The 14,890-nt window shown below is 45.3% G+C and overlaps 1 protein-coding gene across 10 annotated transcripts in view; it reads left to right on the top strand.

Annotated features, from left to right (window-relative positions):
* Positions 1-14,890, top strand: part of PPFIBP2 (PPFIA binding protein 2) — a 302,451-nt gene that overhangs the window by 104,141 nt on the left and 183,420 nt on the right. For all 10 annotated transcript variants that reach the window (XM_063944500.1, XM_063944499.1, XM_063944498.1 and 7 more), the window contains one exon: positions 9,702-9,785. In XM_063944500.1, the coding sequence (XP_063800570.1) occupies positions 9,702-9,785 (84 nt within the window). The remainder of the gene's footprint in view (positions 1-9,701; positions 9,786-14,890) is intronic.

Raw genomic sequence — 14,890 nt, 5'->3', positions numbered from 1 at the left:
GCCATTATCAAAAGCAGTGCTCCAAACGCAAACCTATTTCCATGACATGACGTTATCACGTTATCACCGTACACAGCGACAAGTTGGCAATGAGTTTCAGCTGCTCCGTGCTGATGTGCCCTTTAGACACAGAAATCTGATCACACGACGCCCCTCAATGTGTGACCATGTTTCCTCTAGCCCCGCCATCTTACAGCTGATGTTGGGACAGTATGACTGACATGAGGCGCAGTCTAATCACTGTAAGGGAAAACAGCGGTCTACGTGCTCTGGCCTGGCAGGAAAAAAGAAGTGAAATAGAGAACATCACACGTGAGAGGAATTGTTACCTTACTTGCTGTACCACCCTCGTAATTACCTGGGCACGGGCCTGTTGGTGCTGCAGAGGGGGACAAAGGAGCCACACTTTTTTCGGAGGGGAAATGGCCACACCTCCCAGATATGGCCAGGGCTAGGGTAAGAATTAGGGTTGTAATTAGGGATAGCATAGAAAAAGACCAAAAGCACAATGTCGACATTACATCAGTGTTGACATAATAAATTCTGACATTGTGAATGTCATCAAGATATAACACACCTGTCAAACACATCAAATCGCCTCTTACTCTCCTGAAGAAACAGTGGGTAAGACTTGACAGCAATTTCTAGGCTATATTGATCATTATAATGGTAGTATTTCTGTTAATTAATGTTAAGTAATATAATGAACTTTGGGGGTCATTCCGACCCGATCGCTCGCTGCAGTTTGTCGCGGCGCAGCGATCGGGTCGGATCTGCGCATGCGCCGGTGCATGGCAGTCGTCATTGCCTGGCGATCGCCTCTGAGACCGCTGCCGTCTAGGGGTCGCGGTCCGGCCAACGCAGGCGTGGCCGGACAATTGGGAGGGCGGGCCGTGGTGGCTACGTGACATCTTACACAGCTGCTGCGGCCAGCGGCAGCGAAGAACAACTCCCGGCTAGCTGCAGGAGCTGTGCTGGCCGGGAGTAACTCCTGAAATACAAAAGCATTGCCGCTGTGCAATGCTTTTGTATATGTGGGGGGGGGGGCGGCTTTACCGACATGCGGGGCAGACTTGCACAGCTACGATCAACTCGGAATGACCCCCTTTATTTTATAGAAACGTGGGCATCTGTTAGACTGCCGGGTACAGAGATAGCCATGCTTATGCTGTATAAAGGGCCTAATTCAGACCCAATCGCAAAAGCAAATACTTTTTCTAATTGGCAAAACCATGTGCACTGCAGGTGGGGCAGATGTAACGTGCAGAGAGAGTTAGATTTGGGTGGGTTATATTGTTTAAGTGCAGGGATAATAATACTGGCTTTTTTTATTTTTACACTGCAATTTAGATTTAAGTTTGAACAGACCCCACCCAAATCTAACTCTCTCTGCACATGTTACATCTGCTCCACCTGCAGTGCACATGGTTTTGCGCATTAGAGAAAAAGTTTGCTGTTGCGATCAGGTCTGAATTAGGCCAATAGTCTGACGTTGAAGCTAGCAGTGTTGCTTTCAGTCTGTTTACTATCTTTTACACTCACCCCAAACCGGTTTAGTGCACCTATGGATTTACGACCTGAACATCTGTGAATGAAAACAAAACTCTTGTTGCCTAAACTGCGTCCATAAAAGACTCCACCGCCCACCCGCAACACTGGATTCTCTGCCACACATTGTTTAGCCTTTCGCTGTGTTTGCAGATAGCATTCTCAGTGTTTCAGTCAATGGTTGTGTCTCTGGGCCAGCAGGTCACCTACCGTCATGGGTACATATTAGCTCACATTATCTCATTTACTCAGTCACTTTTTTGTTTAAGAAAATACGTGACGTTACCTGGGTTATTTTCTAACACAATTAAGGGAAAAATAAATTAATTGGATATATAGCCAAGTGCATGCTCTGCTTTGATAAGGGCAAGTATTGTTTTCATATATTTTACATTAAACTACAAGGCGTCTATCATTGGTGGCAGTGCGTCAGGGAGATGTATCATTTGTTATCACTGCGTATTGTGTCTCTGCAAATCACCGCCATCTTTAGCACTATACTACTGGCTTGGACATTTACGGTCAAATGCACATAAAACTGCGATAGCAGAGAGAAGAGAGGCTGCCGGGGAAAACCGAAGATTCTTCTTTGGCTATGCTCTTCCTATGGAGTTGCCTATCAGGGCCAAGCGCCAAAGTAGATTGGGCCAGACTGAACGCCCCATTGGAAATAATGGGGACTGCAGTCTGCAGCGTCCATTACCAAATGCAAGCAATCTCTCTGGTGTCTCTTACATTGCTTGAATGGCCCCAATACCTTAATCATGTAGTAACTAAAGTCTTTGCATAATTTTATGGAGGAATGCCATTAATAATTGTAAGTAAATCCCAGGCTCTCTATACAAAATTGCCAACATCACAGGCTCTGCAAAATTCAACAGGATTACACTAAGGTGGATAAATATCAATCAGTAGAGACTGTAAATGGGCAACCCAACAGCATGGGGCGTAACCGCAATGGTGCGGATCTTGGTGCAATGCCCCACCTGGATCTTCCGGAAAAATCCACGGATATGACGATCATCCTTTTAACGCCTTATCCAATAAAGTGGCATTTTCAAAATTTTTAGTGGCAATGCCTTATTATAATGACTTATGCTTAGTTAGGGACCTCCAGTAATAGAGCAGCCGTGAAGTGGCCTGGAGGCTTATCATATCTTTTGCAAAACATATGTAACGAAGAGCTCTAAATTTTCTATTATTACATAGTGTATATAGTTCTTCTTACTAACAGCCAGCAGAGTGCATGGGGAAAATCCCTTTTGTATTTTTTATTATAATGATCTACAGAAATAGTGCCGAAATAGTGCCATGTACCCACCCGAGCGCACCTTCTCAGAAGCAAGCAATCCTTACTTATCATATATACTGTACTGTGAGCCTGATTCAGATTTGTACTTTATTGCACAGATCCTGGAAAGCGGATGTCCAATACTGTACAAATGAAATGCAAATCTCTGCATGAACATCTGTATAAAAGACGCCTCCTGCACGTGTATGCGAGATCTGAGTGCTATTAGATCACCATAGCAACCATCATTTTTGACTCGCGATGGTAGCAGCCCTCAGCGAGTCTGCATAGGTGGAAGCTTACACGGTCTGGCCACCAGTACCAGACAGCCAGGTCCAGGAAGTCTGCATCCGGCAATGCAGAACCCGTGCGCCTACAAAACAGAGGCAACAACTGCCTATTTTGTAATACAGACTTGGTCACCGCCTCCACATGCCACAGCACGTCATGTCTTGTGCATGCGCAGTCCCCAAACCATTAGATTTCTATGTAAACCATGTATGACTGCAACTACGCCAATTAATAAATTAGCCAATGAATACACGCAGTTGTGCATACTAGGAATTGGCCAGCAGACTAAAAATGGCAATCCGAACTCTGCCTTGCAGTGATGGATGGCCTGCTGATATGTGAAATGCCTCCAGAACCCCAGGATTCCACGGCTGACCTCAACAATATCAAAATAAATCATCTACTGCTGAGCTTGAAGACACCAATTCATAACTGCTGGGAGGCGAGAAAATAAAAATACGTAGGTTGTCAGCCAACAATTTAATAGATGCCAGTCTTGTAATGCAAGCATGCAGGAAATGCGGCAAGAGTGCAGGGGACACATACTGTGCCATCCCACCCTGGTCTGGTCTCCGCAGCTCTGCTCCTAGTCCGCAATGCTCGGAATAGTTCTGACACTTGGTGCAGACGTTCTACTGTACTTTGTGCCATGGGAAAAGCTCTCAATAAATAGAATCGGCCTCCGTAAATCTCTTCCAGCAATGTGAAAATATTAGTCTAGCATTTCTTCTTATTTTTTTTTTTTTGCTTCCAAAAATAGCTTTCTTCCGTGATATTGTAGATTTGTATTTGTGTTGGGGTTTTCCAAAACTTCTGAGCAGCCAAGATCATGTTCCACATAGGAATCTATATTTCTCTCTGCATGCCTCTGAGGTCAGCAATCCTCGGCTTTTATTGCTCGAGAACGGCATATAAACTGTGATTTACTTTGTAGGCAATAGCTTTATGGATATATATTAAGTGACTTAGGCCCTCATTCCGAGTTGTTCGCTCGCAAGCTGCTTTTAGCAGCATTGCACACGCTAAGCCGCCGCCCTCTGGGAGTGTATCTTAGCTTAGCAAAATTGCGAACGAAAGATTCTCTAAATTGCGAATAGAAATTTCTTTGCAGTTTCTGAGTAGCTCGATACTTACTCTGCCACTGCGATCAGTTCAGTCAGTTTCGTTCCTGGTTTGACGTCACAAACACACCCAGCGTTCGCCCAGACACTCCCCCGTTTCTCCAGACACTCCCGCGTTTTTCCAAGAAACGCCAGCGTTTTTTCACACACACCCATAAAACGGCAAGTTTCCGCCCAGAAACACCCACTTCCTGTCAATCACATTTCGATCACTAGAACGAAGAAAAAACCTTGTAATGCCGTGAGTAAAATACCAAACTTCTTAGCAAATTTACTTGGCGCAGTCGCAGTGCGAACATTGCGCATGCGCAATTAGCGGAAAATCGCTGCGATGCGATGAAAAAGACCGAGCGAACAGCTCGGAATGAGGGCCATAATTGCTATTAGAATGTGGCTTAAGGTGCATACACTCTGAGCGCTTTTCCCCCCTGCCCAGCGATGTCAGCGGGGGTGAGCGGCTTTCCATAGCAGGATGCTATGGAAAGCCGCTTACCCCGCCGTTCATCTACTGGTAGTACCAGTAGATGAACGGCGGCCGCCAGCGATGAAGCGGGAGCGCGCATCAGCGCTCATCGCTTGTGCATACACACTGGGCCAGTGTGTATGGGCCTTTAGACATTTTTAGAATACATAGAAAAAAACTACTTCTAAAAGTAAATGGTCTGTTATTGTACTTATTCTTCCCTGCCCGGTGCAGGTTCCGATTATTTGTACTATGCGCATGCTTAGGACTGGTTGTGCACGTGTGTGAATGGGTCCTGCTGTTTAGTACGCTACCCGGCATCAGACTGTGAGTGATTGACAGTCTGATGCTGTTTTGGGGTGGGGAGGGTGCAGCGATGGGCTCTATTTGTGAAAGGGAAGGAAGGCCAGGGACCTCTATCATAGGATGGAGATTTCCTGGCCTCTGCAATGGGCGGCTTACGCGGCAACATGGGTGATGCAAGCCGGATGGAGAGTGAGAGATCTGATGCTGTGTCCTAGGACACAGGTAGGATCACTAGTGCAGGAAGAGGCATGTGCTAGTAATAGACGCTTCCTGCTGCGTTACCATACAGCGCTATCACTGCTACTTCCAAGAAAATTATAGCTCCGTCCACACCTGAAACTGGCCCATTGCTTGTTGGGTATGCGGTTTCTGTGACCGGCGGTCGGGAGACTGCCGGTCACTAGACTGATTCATGATTCCCGCCCGGTGGAAAGCCCGACCGTCAGCATGTTGACTGACGGGGACTATTCCCACCCATAGAGTGGGAATAGAACCTGTGGCAAGCGCAGCAAGCCCACAAGGGGCTTTGTTGTGCTTGTTCCCCCCTTCCCTGTCGGCAATCTAAACATCGGGATCCCGGCGTCAGTATGGTGACTGGCAGTATCCCTGCTATGCTAAATTTTTTTCAAACAAAACAAAACTAGCCCTGCAGCCACTTACCCAGTGCGACGGATCCAGCGATGAAGGTCCCGGCTCTGACGTCAGACATCCGGCCTCCAAACGCCTGGACACGCCTGCGTTCGCCTTAAACCACGCATGGGAAATGGTAAGTAGACGCCCCGATCCTCCTTCCCGCTGTCAATCTTCTTGCGATCGCGCCTGTGATCGCTTTCATCGGTCCTGGAGTTGTTGCCCGGCGACAGCCATCACTAGGCAACTACGTGTGTGCGCAATGCTGCCGCCGCGCAGCCACAGTTCTGACCCGTTTGCACCGCAGCGAAGAATCGATGCGTGCGAACGGGTCGTAATGACCCCCCTTATTCGTGGCGGTGCAGTGCATGTGCTCAAATAGTACCTGTGGGGATGTGCACTAAGCTAAATCTGTTCCTGTAAGACTAGGATCTAAATGACAGTCTAAATCAAAATAACGTGTATTACACATGCAATAATAATATGTAATGTGTGTACATATAGTATACTGTGCACTTTTGGGCCTTTTTATTAATATTTTTTTTTGCAGGATATTTCCCCAAAACAGCTATTTTCCAGATGGCGTTACGTTACCCTATAGTATTGTATGGGCTGTATATATATATATATATATATATATATATATATATATATATATATATTATATTGAGTGTATTTTAATGGTTTTCATGAAAAAAAGAGAAATACAGTAAAACAAGACAAAGACAACAAAAATAAATACATAATAGGCCATTACACCATAAGAAATACAGTACAGACCACTACATAATATAAAAGGTGAAACAATTCACATAAGGAATAGTATATACTGATGTGCAGACCTTAATGCAAAAGTATTTAGCAATATGACACATCAACATTAACAATACAAAGTGCCGGCAGTCCTCCTGAATCAACCTGTAGCAGGTAAAGCTGAGGCCGTGCCCCTATATCTATAGGTCGCAGGGAAGGGGGGGGGGGGGGGGGGCGGCAACGCTCCGTTTCCAGGGCGGTGACGGAGCATTGTGGGGCGGAAACAGATAAACGGGTGGCGTGATCGCAGTGGCTGCGTGATGTCAGGAGGCATCCCTAATTCCTGCGATGAAGCGGAAATTACGATGCAATCACAATTTTTGCTTCATTAAGGGGGGAGGCGGCGGTCAGCATGCTGGGCGGCCTTACCCTGCGATGGGCGGCCCCCAGCATGCGATCCAAAGGATTGCAAATTCTGCTAATTAGCAGAATGTGGAATCCTTACTGATTTAAGCTCTTTATTCAGTAAGGATTGCAATTTCTGCTAAAAAGCAGTTGTTGCGATCAAATAGTTGCCGGCCAGAAATAGAGAAAAAAACGCCCATTGCAGACATTGGGAATGCATTGCAATATGCGGCTGATCGCTAAACCATACGCAATTCCCAAAACATCGAAGATTTATCCTATCTGCGCTAGGCAAGGTCGTCCACAATTCTTGCTGCACAAAAGGCTGGAAGTGGTCATCGCTGACGTCAGAGGCCCTCTTTAAAAATGCATTTTTTCAAACACACCCAGAAAATGGAAGGTTTCCACCCAGAAATGCCAGCTTCCTGTCAGTCAAACAGTGAATGCATTGCGATCATGATGTGTACGCAATTTTTTTCCGCTATTTTTACTCATGCATGTGCAATGCGAAGGCCGGATTGCGAATTGCAAATTTTGCAATCCTTACTGAATTAGGTCCTGAGTGCGCACAATAAGGAAGTGAGGACACATTACACTGGACAAGGCCATGTCAGATTGGGGGGACCAGGTCCCTGCGAGCATGATCAATGTTTTATGTCATTGACTGAAATTCTTGTGAACCCAGGTTGGACTCTGTCGGTGGCACAGCAGGTGGCGCCAGATACAGAAATACACTTGGAATTCTGAAGAACTGGGCTAAACCCAGCGAGCAGGATGCACTTATAATGCTAGTGATCTGGGGTATACCCAGTGAACAACATGCACTTTGAATGCTTGTGTGCTGAGCTGAACCCAGCAACTATAAGAACTCTGGACTGGAGTCAGCAACTATCGAACTGGAATCGATGAGGTAAGTACATTTAACAGCTAAAATATGAACTTACACTGTATATCAGACTAAACTGATGATCCTTATATCGGACTAGAACCGATTGTTACTTGTATCAGGCTGGAATTGATGATGCTACATATATCGGGCTGGAACAGATGATGCTTTATATATCCGGCTGGTAATGATGATCCTTCATATATCGGACTGGAACTGATAATGCTCCTTATATCGGGTTGGAACTGATGATGCTCCTTATATCGGGCTGGAACTGATAATGCTCCTTATATCGGGTTGGAACTGATGATGCTCCTTATATCCGGTTGGAACTGATGATGCTCCTGCCTAAGCTGATAGTAGCCAATATAATAGCAGCCCATCTGAGACTGGCAGGCACTGATGGCTGAACTGGAATTAGCAGTTGTTCAGAAGTCGGGCTGAAGTAAAATGAGCACTTGTGCCAAGCTGGAATAAGCAGGGGAATGCAAACTAAGGACAATACTGCAGGAACAAGCCAGAAGTCTGGAGCCAGAATGTGTCGATCATATGTGTATCCACCATTGCCATGTTGATCAGTTGAAGCTATGAACTTTTTCGAACTGTTGACCTTTTCCAGTGTCAATCTTTTGTCAGTGTCGACCTAATGCATGCCGAACATATGTGGTCGACGTATTGCTTGTTGACCTGGACATTATCTATCTAAACATTTTAACCCCAGTTTGCTGTACTCCTGCTTTTTACAACCAGCTATCTGAACAAGGCTACGCGTGTCTTGTTTACATGGGATACTTATTGCAGTCTTAGGCTTCGGAAGCTTAAGACCGTTTGTTTAATTACAAAGCTGTATGGCTCCCAACACCTTTCTGAACGTGATTGTATTGTCAGTGTCTTCATGATTTGCTGTCATTTGTTATTATTGTGAGATGGATATGTTGTTTCTGGAATTTACCCATTGTAGATATGCCTGTTCTTATTTTCAGTTACCCTATGGCAGTCTTTCCCAACCTCTGTCTTCAAGACACACTATCAGTCCAGGTTGTAGGGATAGCCATGTCATCATCCAGTTATCCCTTTAGGAGCAGTAGATTTGCATGCGTAACTAAAATTAGTTCCGGTATTATATGCATTTTTATTGTGTGCGCCCAGTCAATTATCAACATATTGCTTGTTAAGTAGGCTTTATCATCGTTCATAGCAGAGCTATTGCCGGCAGTAAATCTGTGAAGTAGTGCAAGGCAATTAAAAGTCCTATTGCTGGCAAAAACATCCATTCTCGCCAGCAATAGGAGTCTTTGGGTGGACATGTACTAAACAGTGATACAAGTGGTGACGTGAGCAAGTGGAGAAGTTGCCCAGGCAACCAATCAGCTGCTCTGTATACTCTTATAGTATGCAAGTTATAAATGTAACATCAATGCTGATTGCATACCTCCCGATTTTCTTTTTTTTTGGGACTGTCCCGCTGTCCCACCCACGGGCCACAGTGTCCCAAGGTGGTGGTGGTGGTGAGAAAGCAGTTGGGAGGTTCTGTCACTCACGCACAGAGCAGCGGTGAATAGGGAGACAGAGGGAGAAGGGGGCATGCCAGCAGCTCAGAGCAAAAACGGGGGCGTGGCTCACGATCACGCCCCATTTCTGAGGCCACGTACCCTCTTTCTCCAGCCCTAACATTGGAAGGTATGTGATTGGTTGCTATGGGCAACTTCTCCACTGGCTCACTTCCTCTTCACTTTTATCACTGTTTTAGTACATGTCCCCCTTTGCCCTTTGATATGCAGTATTTCTTTTAAATTTGGAACAGTTCAACACAGATGCCGCTCTGCCTCATATCATGGGCTGTGAGACCTTCTGATTGGAACACTCTAAAAATAAATATCCCCTAAGCATATATACGTTGCAGACTAAAGAGTTAAATATGTCTTATTTAAACAAGATGGTTACTGTTTGTATCGATATGTACTCAATTCCTTTCCAATGACTAATCAGTGTCTCTTTCTCTCTTAGGTTAATCATACAGTGGTAAATAATGAGACATACCAAGAACGACTGACACGTCTGGAAGGTGATAAGGAATCTCTGATATTACAGGTACAGAAACCACTTAACAGATTCCAGGGTCATCTATTATTCATAACAGTGCCCATTTTCACAGGCCATTACAGCTGGTCAGAGGAACATTACATCTAAAGTACAGCGTAGATTATACAAAAGAGGTAATACAGGTTGAGTACCCCTTATCCAAAATTCAAAATCCCACACTTTTGTGAATATATATATGTGTGTGTGTGTGTATATATATATATATATATATATATATATATACACATATACAAAAAGAATATATCAGTCCTTGCGCAGCCGGAGGTGGAATCGGTGTGATTTCCACTGTGCTGTTCAATCCTACTCCGAGCCACCGGAATGACGAAGCGCATTGGGTGTGGCTAGAGGACATGGACGTTGTGACGTCAACCGATGGGTCCGGAGCCGGTGAGAGAGGTCCTGCCTGTGTAATCGGAGGAGTGACGGCCTACCTTGGGCAGAGTTTGCCTTAACAGCTGGTTTTAAACTTTAATGTATGTGGATATGTACCCTTTGTTATGAAAGTGATCAGCGTATATACACTGAAGTGTGCGCTCTCCATTTTTTACTTAATATATATATTATATATATATTGTGACAGGAGTCTTGCTAGAATGCACTCTGCTACAAAAATTCCACCAACAACCGACTCCAGGCTTGTGCAAAAACAACAAATACCTTTTATTCAGGTAGCTCAAAACAAAGATATACATAAAACGAAGATCACTGTCTTTAGTATAAACTACCAGGGAGGTTAGGCCCTGCCTCACTCCCTCTTACTTAATAAGGAATCCTTCAAGTCCCGGCATCCTGACACTAGCCCTCCGGATCCCACTGTCCCTAGCAGGCCTATCACCTGGACACTAACTGCCTTCAGGAGCCTGACTCATGGGAGAGACTCTGCTTTAAACCCAGCAGCCAGGTGCTGGCTGATGAAGCAGCTTATTGGGCTTAGATGCCTATAAGACCTGGTCTGAGCCAAATGTATGGGAACCCGGTCCAGCCACACTTCCCATCTACCCCCAGGACCCTGTGTGTAGCTTACAGGTGGCAAATTACCTCTCCTTCCACATACCCTTTCCCTCAGCTTTTCCTGTCTCAGAAAAGCGGCATGTGACATTGGCAAGGTTTCACATTTGTCAATTATTTTGGGCTGACAAATCTTTGGGACATAACTTGGGCCCATACACCTGGGTCCCAAGTTCCTCTCCCAAGTACACGTCCGAGGCCCTCTTAATTGGCCTTGGAATCTATTTCCTTTAAGGGTTAGTGTTTCCCTCCACTTTGGCATAGTGACAAAGTGTTCGTTTTATTGGACAACTTCCCGTTGCCCACTAAACTTCCCCTCCTCTTCACCTTTCCATCTTTAGGGATGTTTCCCTTTTCGGGCTCAGATTTACTGGCTACTGAGGAAGTCTCTTCATTCTTGTCTGGGTGTTTGTGACACCTGACCTTAACCAACTCTGGACCGGAGAAGGTTTTTAACTTCACTCTGGGCCTAGTAGTCACCCTGGCCCTCACTGGTCTTGGCCTATATGGACAATTCCACCTTTTATGGTCAAGCTCTTGGCACCGGTAACATCTAGTCTCTGCCCGACTTTAATTGTTCTGAGGTCATGGCCCAACTTCACCTCCACCCTTTCCCTCAGAGTGAGGCATTGGTCCTGAGTCTCAGAAAGTCCCTTCATTTGTTGAACTTTTAGTTCTTCCTCCAGTTTTTCCAGCTTTGATAATATTTTCTTCATTTACATGACTGCTTCGTCCTCCGATCTCCCATCTTTGACCCTAGTCATCGACTCCTGCTGTTCTATGACCGGCACATAACACATTTTGATTCTCTTGTCCAGGTCTCTTATTCGACTCCGTAGTTTAGGAATCTCCTTCACTATTTCTTTTAGCTGGCCCCTCAAATATTCCAGCTCTCGTGTCCCATATAGAGAACTCTCCCTGGGTAGATCAACCTCCGAAATGGGACTCTGTACCGATTCCTCTGAGACAGGCTCTTGCTCCTTACTTAGTGTGTCCTTTATGAACTGTCCCAGTTCAGCAATTGGATTTTGAGCCTCTCATGGTGGATCATGCACCTTATCACCCACGAGTGGAACGCCTTCAGAAGCAGGTTCCTGGATGACTTCGGAAGTAGACTCCTGTATTGCCACTAGCTTAGCCATGACTAGCTCACGTAGGCGAGACACCTCCAAAGGTTCGGTCTTTGTATGTGATTCGTCAGAGAAAGTCTCACATGTGCACTGGATGTCCAGAACCGTGGCCTTCTGAACCTGTGATGTCCCATCAGAGATTAACTTCTGAACATACATCGCGTCAACAGGAGATCCTGGGTTTCTCTGGCTCAGATAAGACTTCCAGTTCTACGATGGGCTCTTGCAGGTCCTCCATACTCTGGAACGGCAATACCAACTGAATGGACATTAGTGCCTGTAAATGCTCTACCTCTATGGAAGGGCACACATTTCCACTTTCGAGGCAGATGGCCTTACTAGTGGCATAGCAGGGAGCCTTCCGGGCCTTAGGCACTAGCAGCTCTGGCTCAACTTTCCTGTTTCTTCTGGCTGGAACAGGGAATCCAGTGTAGCCGGGTTCTATCACAGTATGGTAACATTCTTCCGCAGCCTGCACCACCGTTGGTGTCACTTCCCCCGAAGATGGCATTTCCATTTTGGCTGATAATATCTCTGACCCAACATTCAGCACAACGTCTTCAGCAATTAGTGTAGCTACACCTGTCTCTGAACTGAAGCTAGGCATAGCCAACAGTTTTAGCTTAGAAACCTCCTCCTGAAGCTCCGCCAAGTCTTGCGACCGAGCCTGGCCAGCACCAGACTCCCATATCGTATCTGGTCACAGGAGATTTCCTCTAATAGTCCTTGGCTATGTACTACAAAGTTATCAGATCTGTGTTTAGCCTTTGCCAAAGTATTCTGCAACTCTGACACCTGGCCTGAGAGCTTGGCAATCTCTTCTCTACTCCTTCCCAATTTGTTCAGAGAGTCAGACAAAAGAGATTCCGTCTCCTCCAGCTTTTGTGTTAAGGTGTTCACCTGCTCTTGAAGAAAATCACATTTTTCCTTAAGCTCTTCTAGCTCCTGGTCCTTTTAATTGGACATTCCTTTCAAGGTCACTTATCATCATGTGACACCAAAAAAAAGGTTCCATGCTAAAATCTTCCCCAAGATTTGGATTACTTCCCAAAAAGCTCTCCACTTCACTCTCCAAATAGGGTCACATAAGTTCCTGACCTGAGGTGCTAGAGCGGTCACCCCTTCTGTTTTTTTAGCATGAATTCTCTTTTTGTTTCCCATTTGAAGAGACACTTCAGAATATGCTGTATATCTGAAAATCTTTTTTTTTTTAAATCTTTTTATTGATTTTAATAAGTATACAGACAAAAATACAATAAGAAACATCAGGAAGTATACAAGAGACGCATGAAAATGAGGTGTCAAGCAATTATATCAGCATCAAGATACAAAAATCTTAAAGACCCTCCCAGTGGAGAATCATTGGTAACAAACATATACTTCCCACGTTTAGAGACAGATAGAAGCAAGGAAGATAGAGAGGGGATCAGGGTGAGGAAAAACAATAAAAAGGGGGGAAAACGTTGTTCGGTCAAGGCTGCTCGTGATGAAAAATTAGAGTATAGACAATGAAAGAATTAACGAATTAGAGAATTAAAATGTCGTCAGTGGTGGCTCTGTGTTAAAGTGTGAAGTCCAAGGCGTCCATGTCTTAACAAAAGAATCTGGCAAGTCATGCAATGTAGCTGTAATGCGCTCAAGTTTATATGTGAACCAGATGGCATTAATAGTGGCAGGCAAATTGGGAGGAGTTGCGGATTTCCAGTTAGCCGCTATTTGGCATTTTGCCGTGTTCAATATATGCTTAATCAATCTAAGCTGGTGGCGCGTAGTGCCAGGGATAGGGCGGGAGAGCAACGAATAAAAGGGTGAGGTGGGGATAGTTATATTCGTGACATCCAAGATTAATTTATGGATTTGTCGCCAAAAGTGGCGGATCAACGCGCAGGACCACCAAACATGCAGCAAGGTCCCCCTATGCCCACACAATCTCCAACATCGATCAGAGGATGTAGGATAGATAGAATGTAGTCAAGAAGGCACCAAGTACCATCTATAATACAATTTATAGGAATTTTCGGCAATACGAAGTGATATAGAGCTCTTGGTGATTTCTTGTCTAATGTCTGCCCACTCCTCAATGGTTAAAGTTTCCCCCACATCTCTCTCCCAGGCCAATTCATGATTCTCCTTGGGGGGGGACATTGTGTGCGAGCAATACCTGGTAAATGCTCGATAACAACCCTTTCGTTGTATGGGGTCCGCGACACAAGGATTCGAGGGGAGTTGCTAAGGCAGGGTAAGCGGTTTTAGAGAAGGAGGAATAGAAATGTCGTATTTGTAGGAACTGGTAGAAAACTGAGCGAGGAAGCGAGAAACGGGACCCAAAGGAGGGAAACGAAGAAAGAGGGGCTAAATCCCATAAGAAAAGAATATTGTGTACGGTCCAGTGCTTAAATGCAAGATGATTAGTACCCGGGGGGAAATCGAAATTATTCCATAAAGGGGTTAGGTAGGGATAGTGAGAGGGGAGCTGATAAAAGCGGGTGCAATGATCCCAGATCGATAATGAGAAGCATATCGTAGGTAAAAGCGACGTAGAGGCTGGGCGGGAGCGCGGGGGGCACCACAGAAGGGTAAAGTGTGAGTACACGTTCAATATGTGGGCTTCAAGAGAAGTCCATATCCTCTGTGTGGGGGTGAGTGCCAAAGAACACAGGCAGCTAAGTGTGTGGCCCGATAATACCTCACGAGATCTGGCACACCCAGACCGCCCGCCGTGCGATGTTGCTGGAGTAGTCGCATTTCAACTCTAGGTTTTTTCCCAGACCAAATAAAGTTAGACACATTTCGGTGAAGATTTTTCAGTATCTTAATGGGGATGTGAATCGGGAGGGCTTGCCATAAATACAGTAACCGTGGGAGCAGATTCATCTTGACTGCAGCAATGCGACCAAACCAAGAGATAAATAATTTATTCCAGGTGGTCAGGTCTAAGTTGAGAGATGAGATTAG

Source organism: Pseudophryne corroboree, chromosome 11 (assembly GCF_028390025.1).
Source record: "Pseudophryne corroboree isolate aPseCor3 chromosome 11, aPseCor3.hap2, whole genome shotgun sequence".
Classification (NCBI taxonomy): domain Eukaryota; kingdom Metazoa; phylum Chordata; class Amphibia; order Anura; family Myobatrachidae; genus Pseudophryne; species Pseudophryne corroboree.
This window is presented reverse-complemented; position numbering and strand designations above follow the sequence as displayed.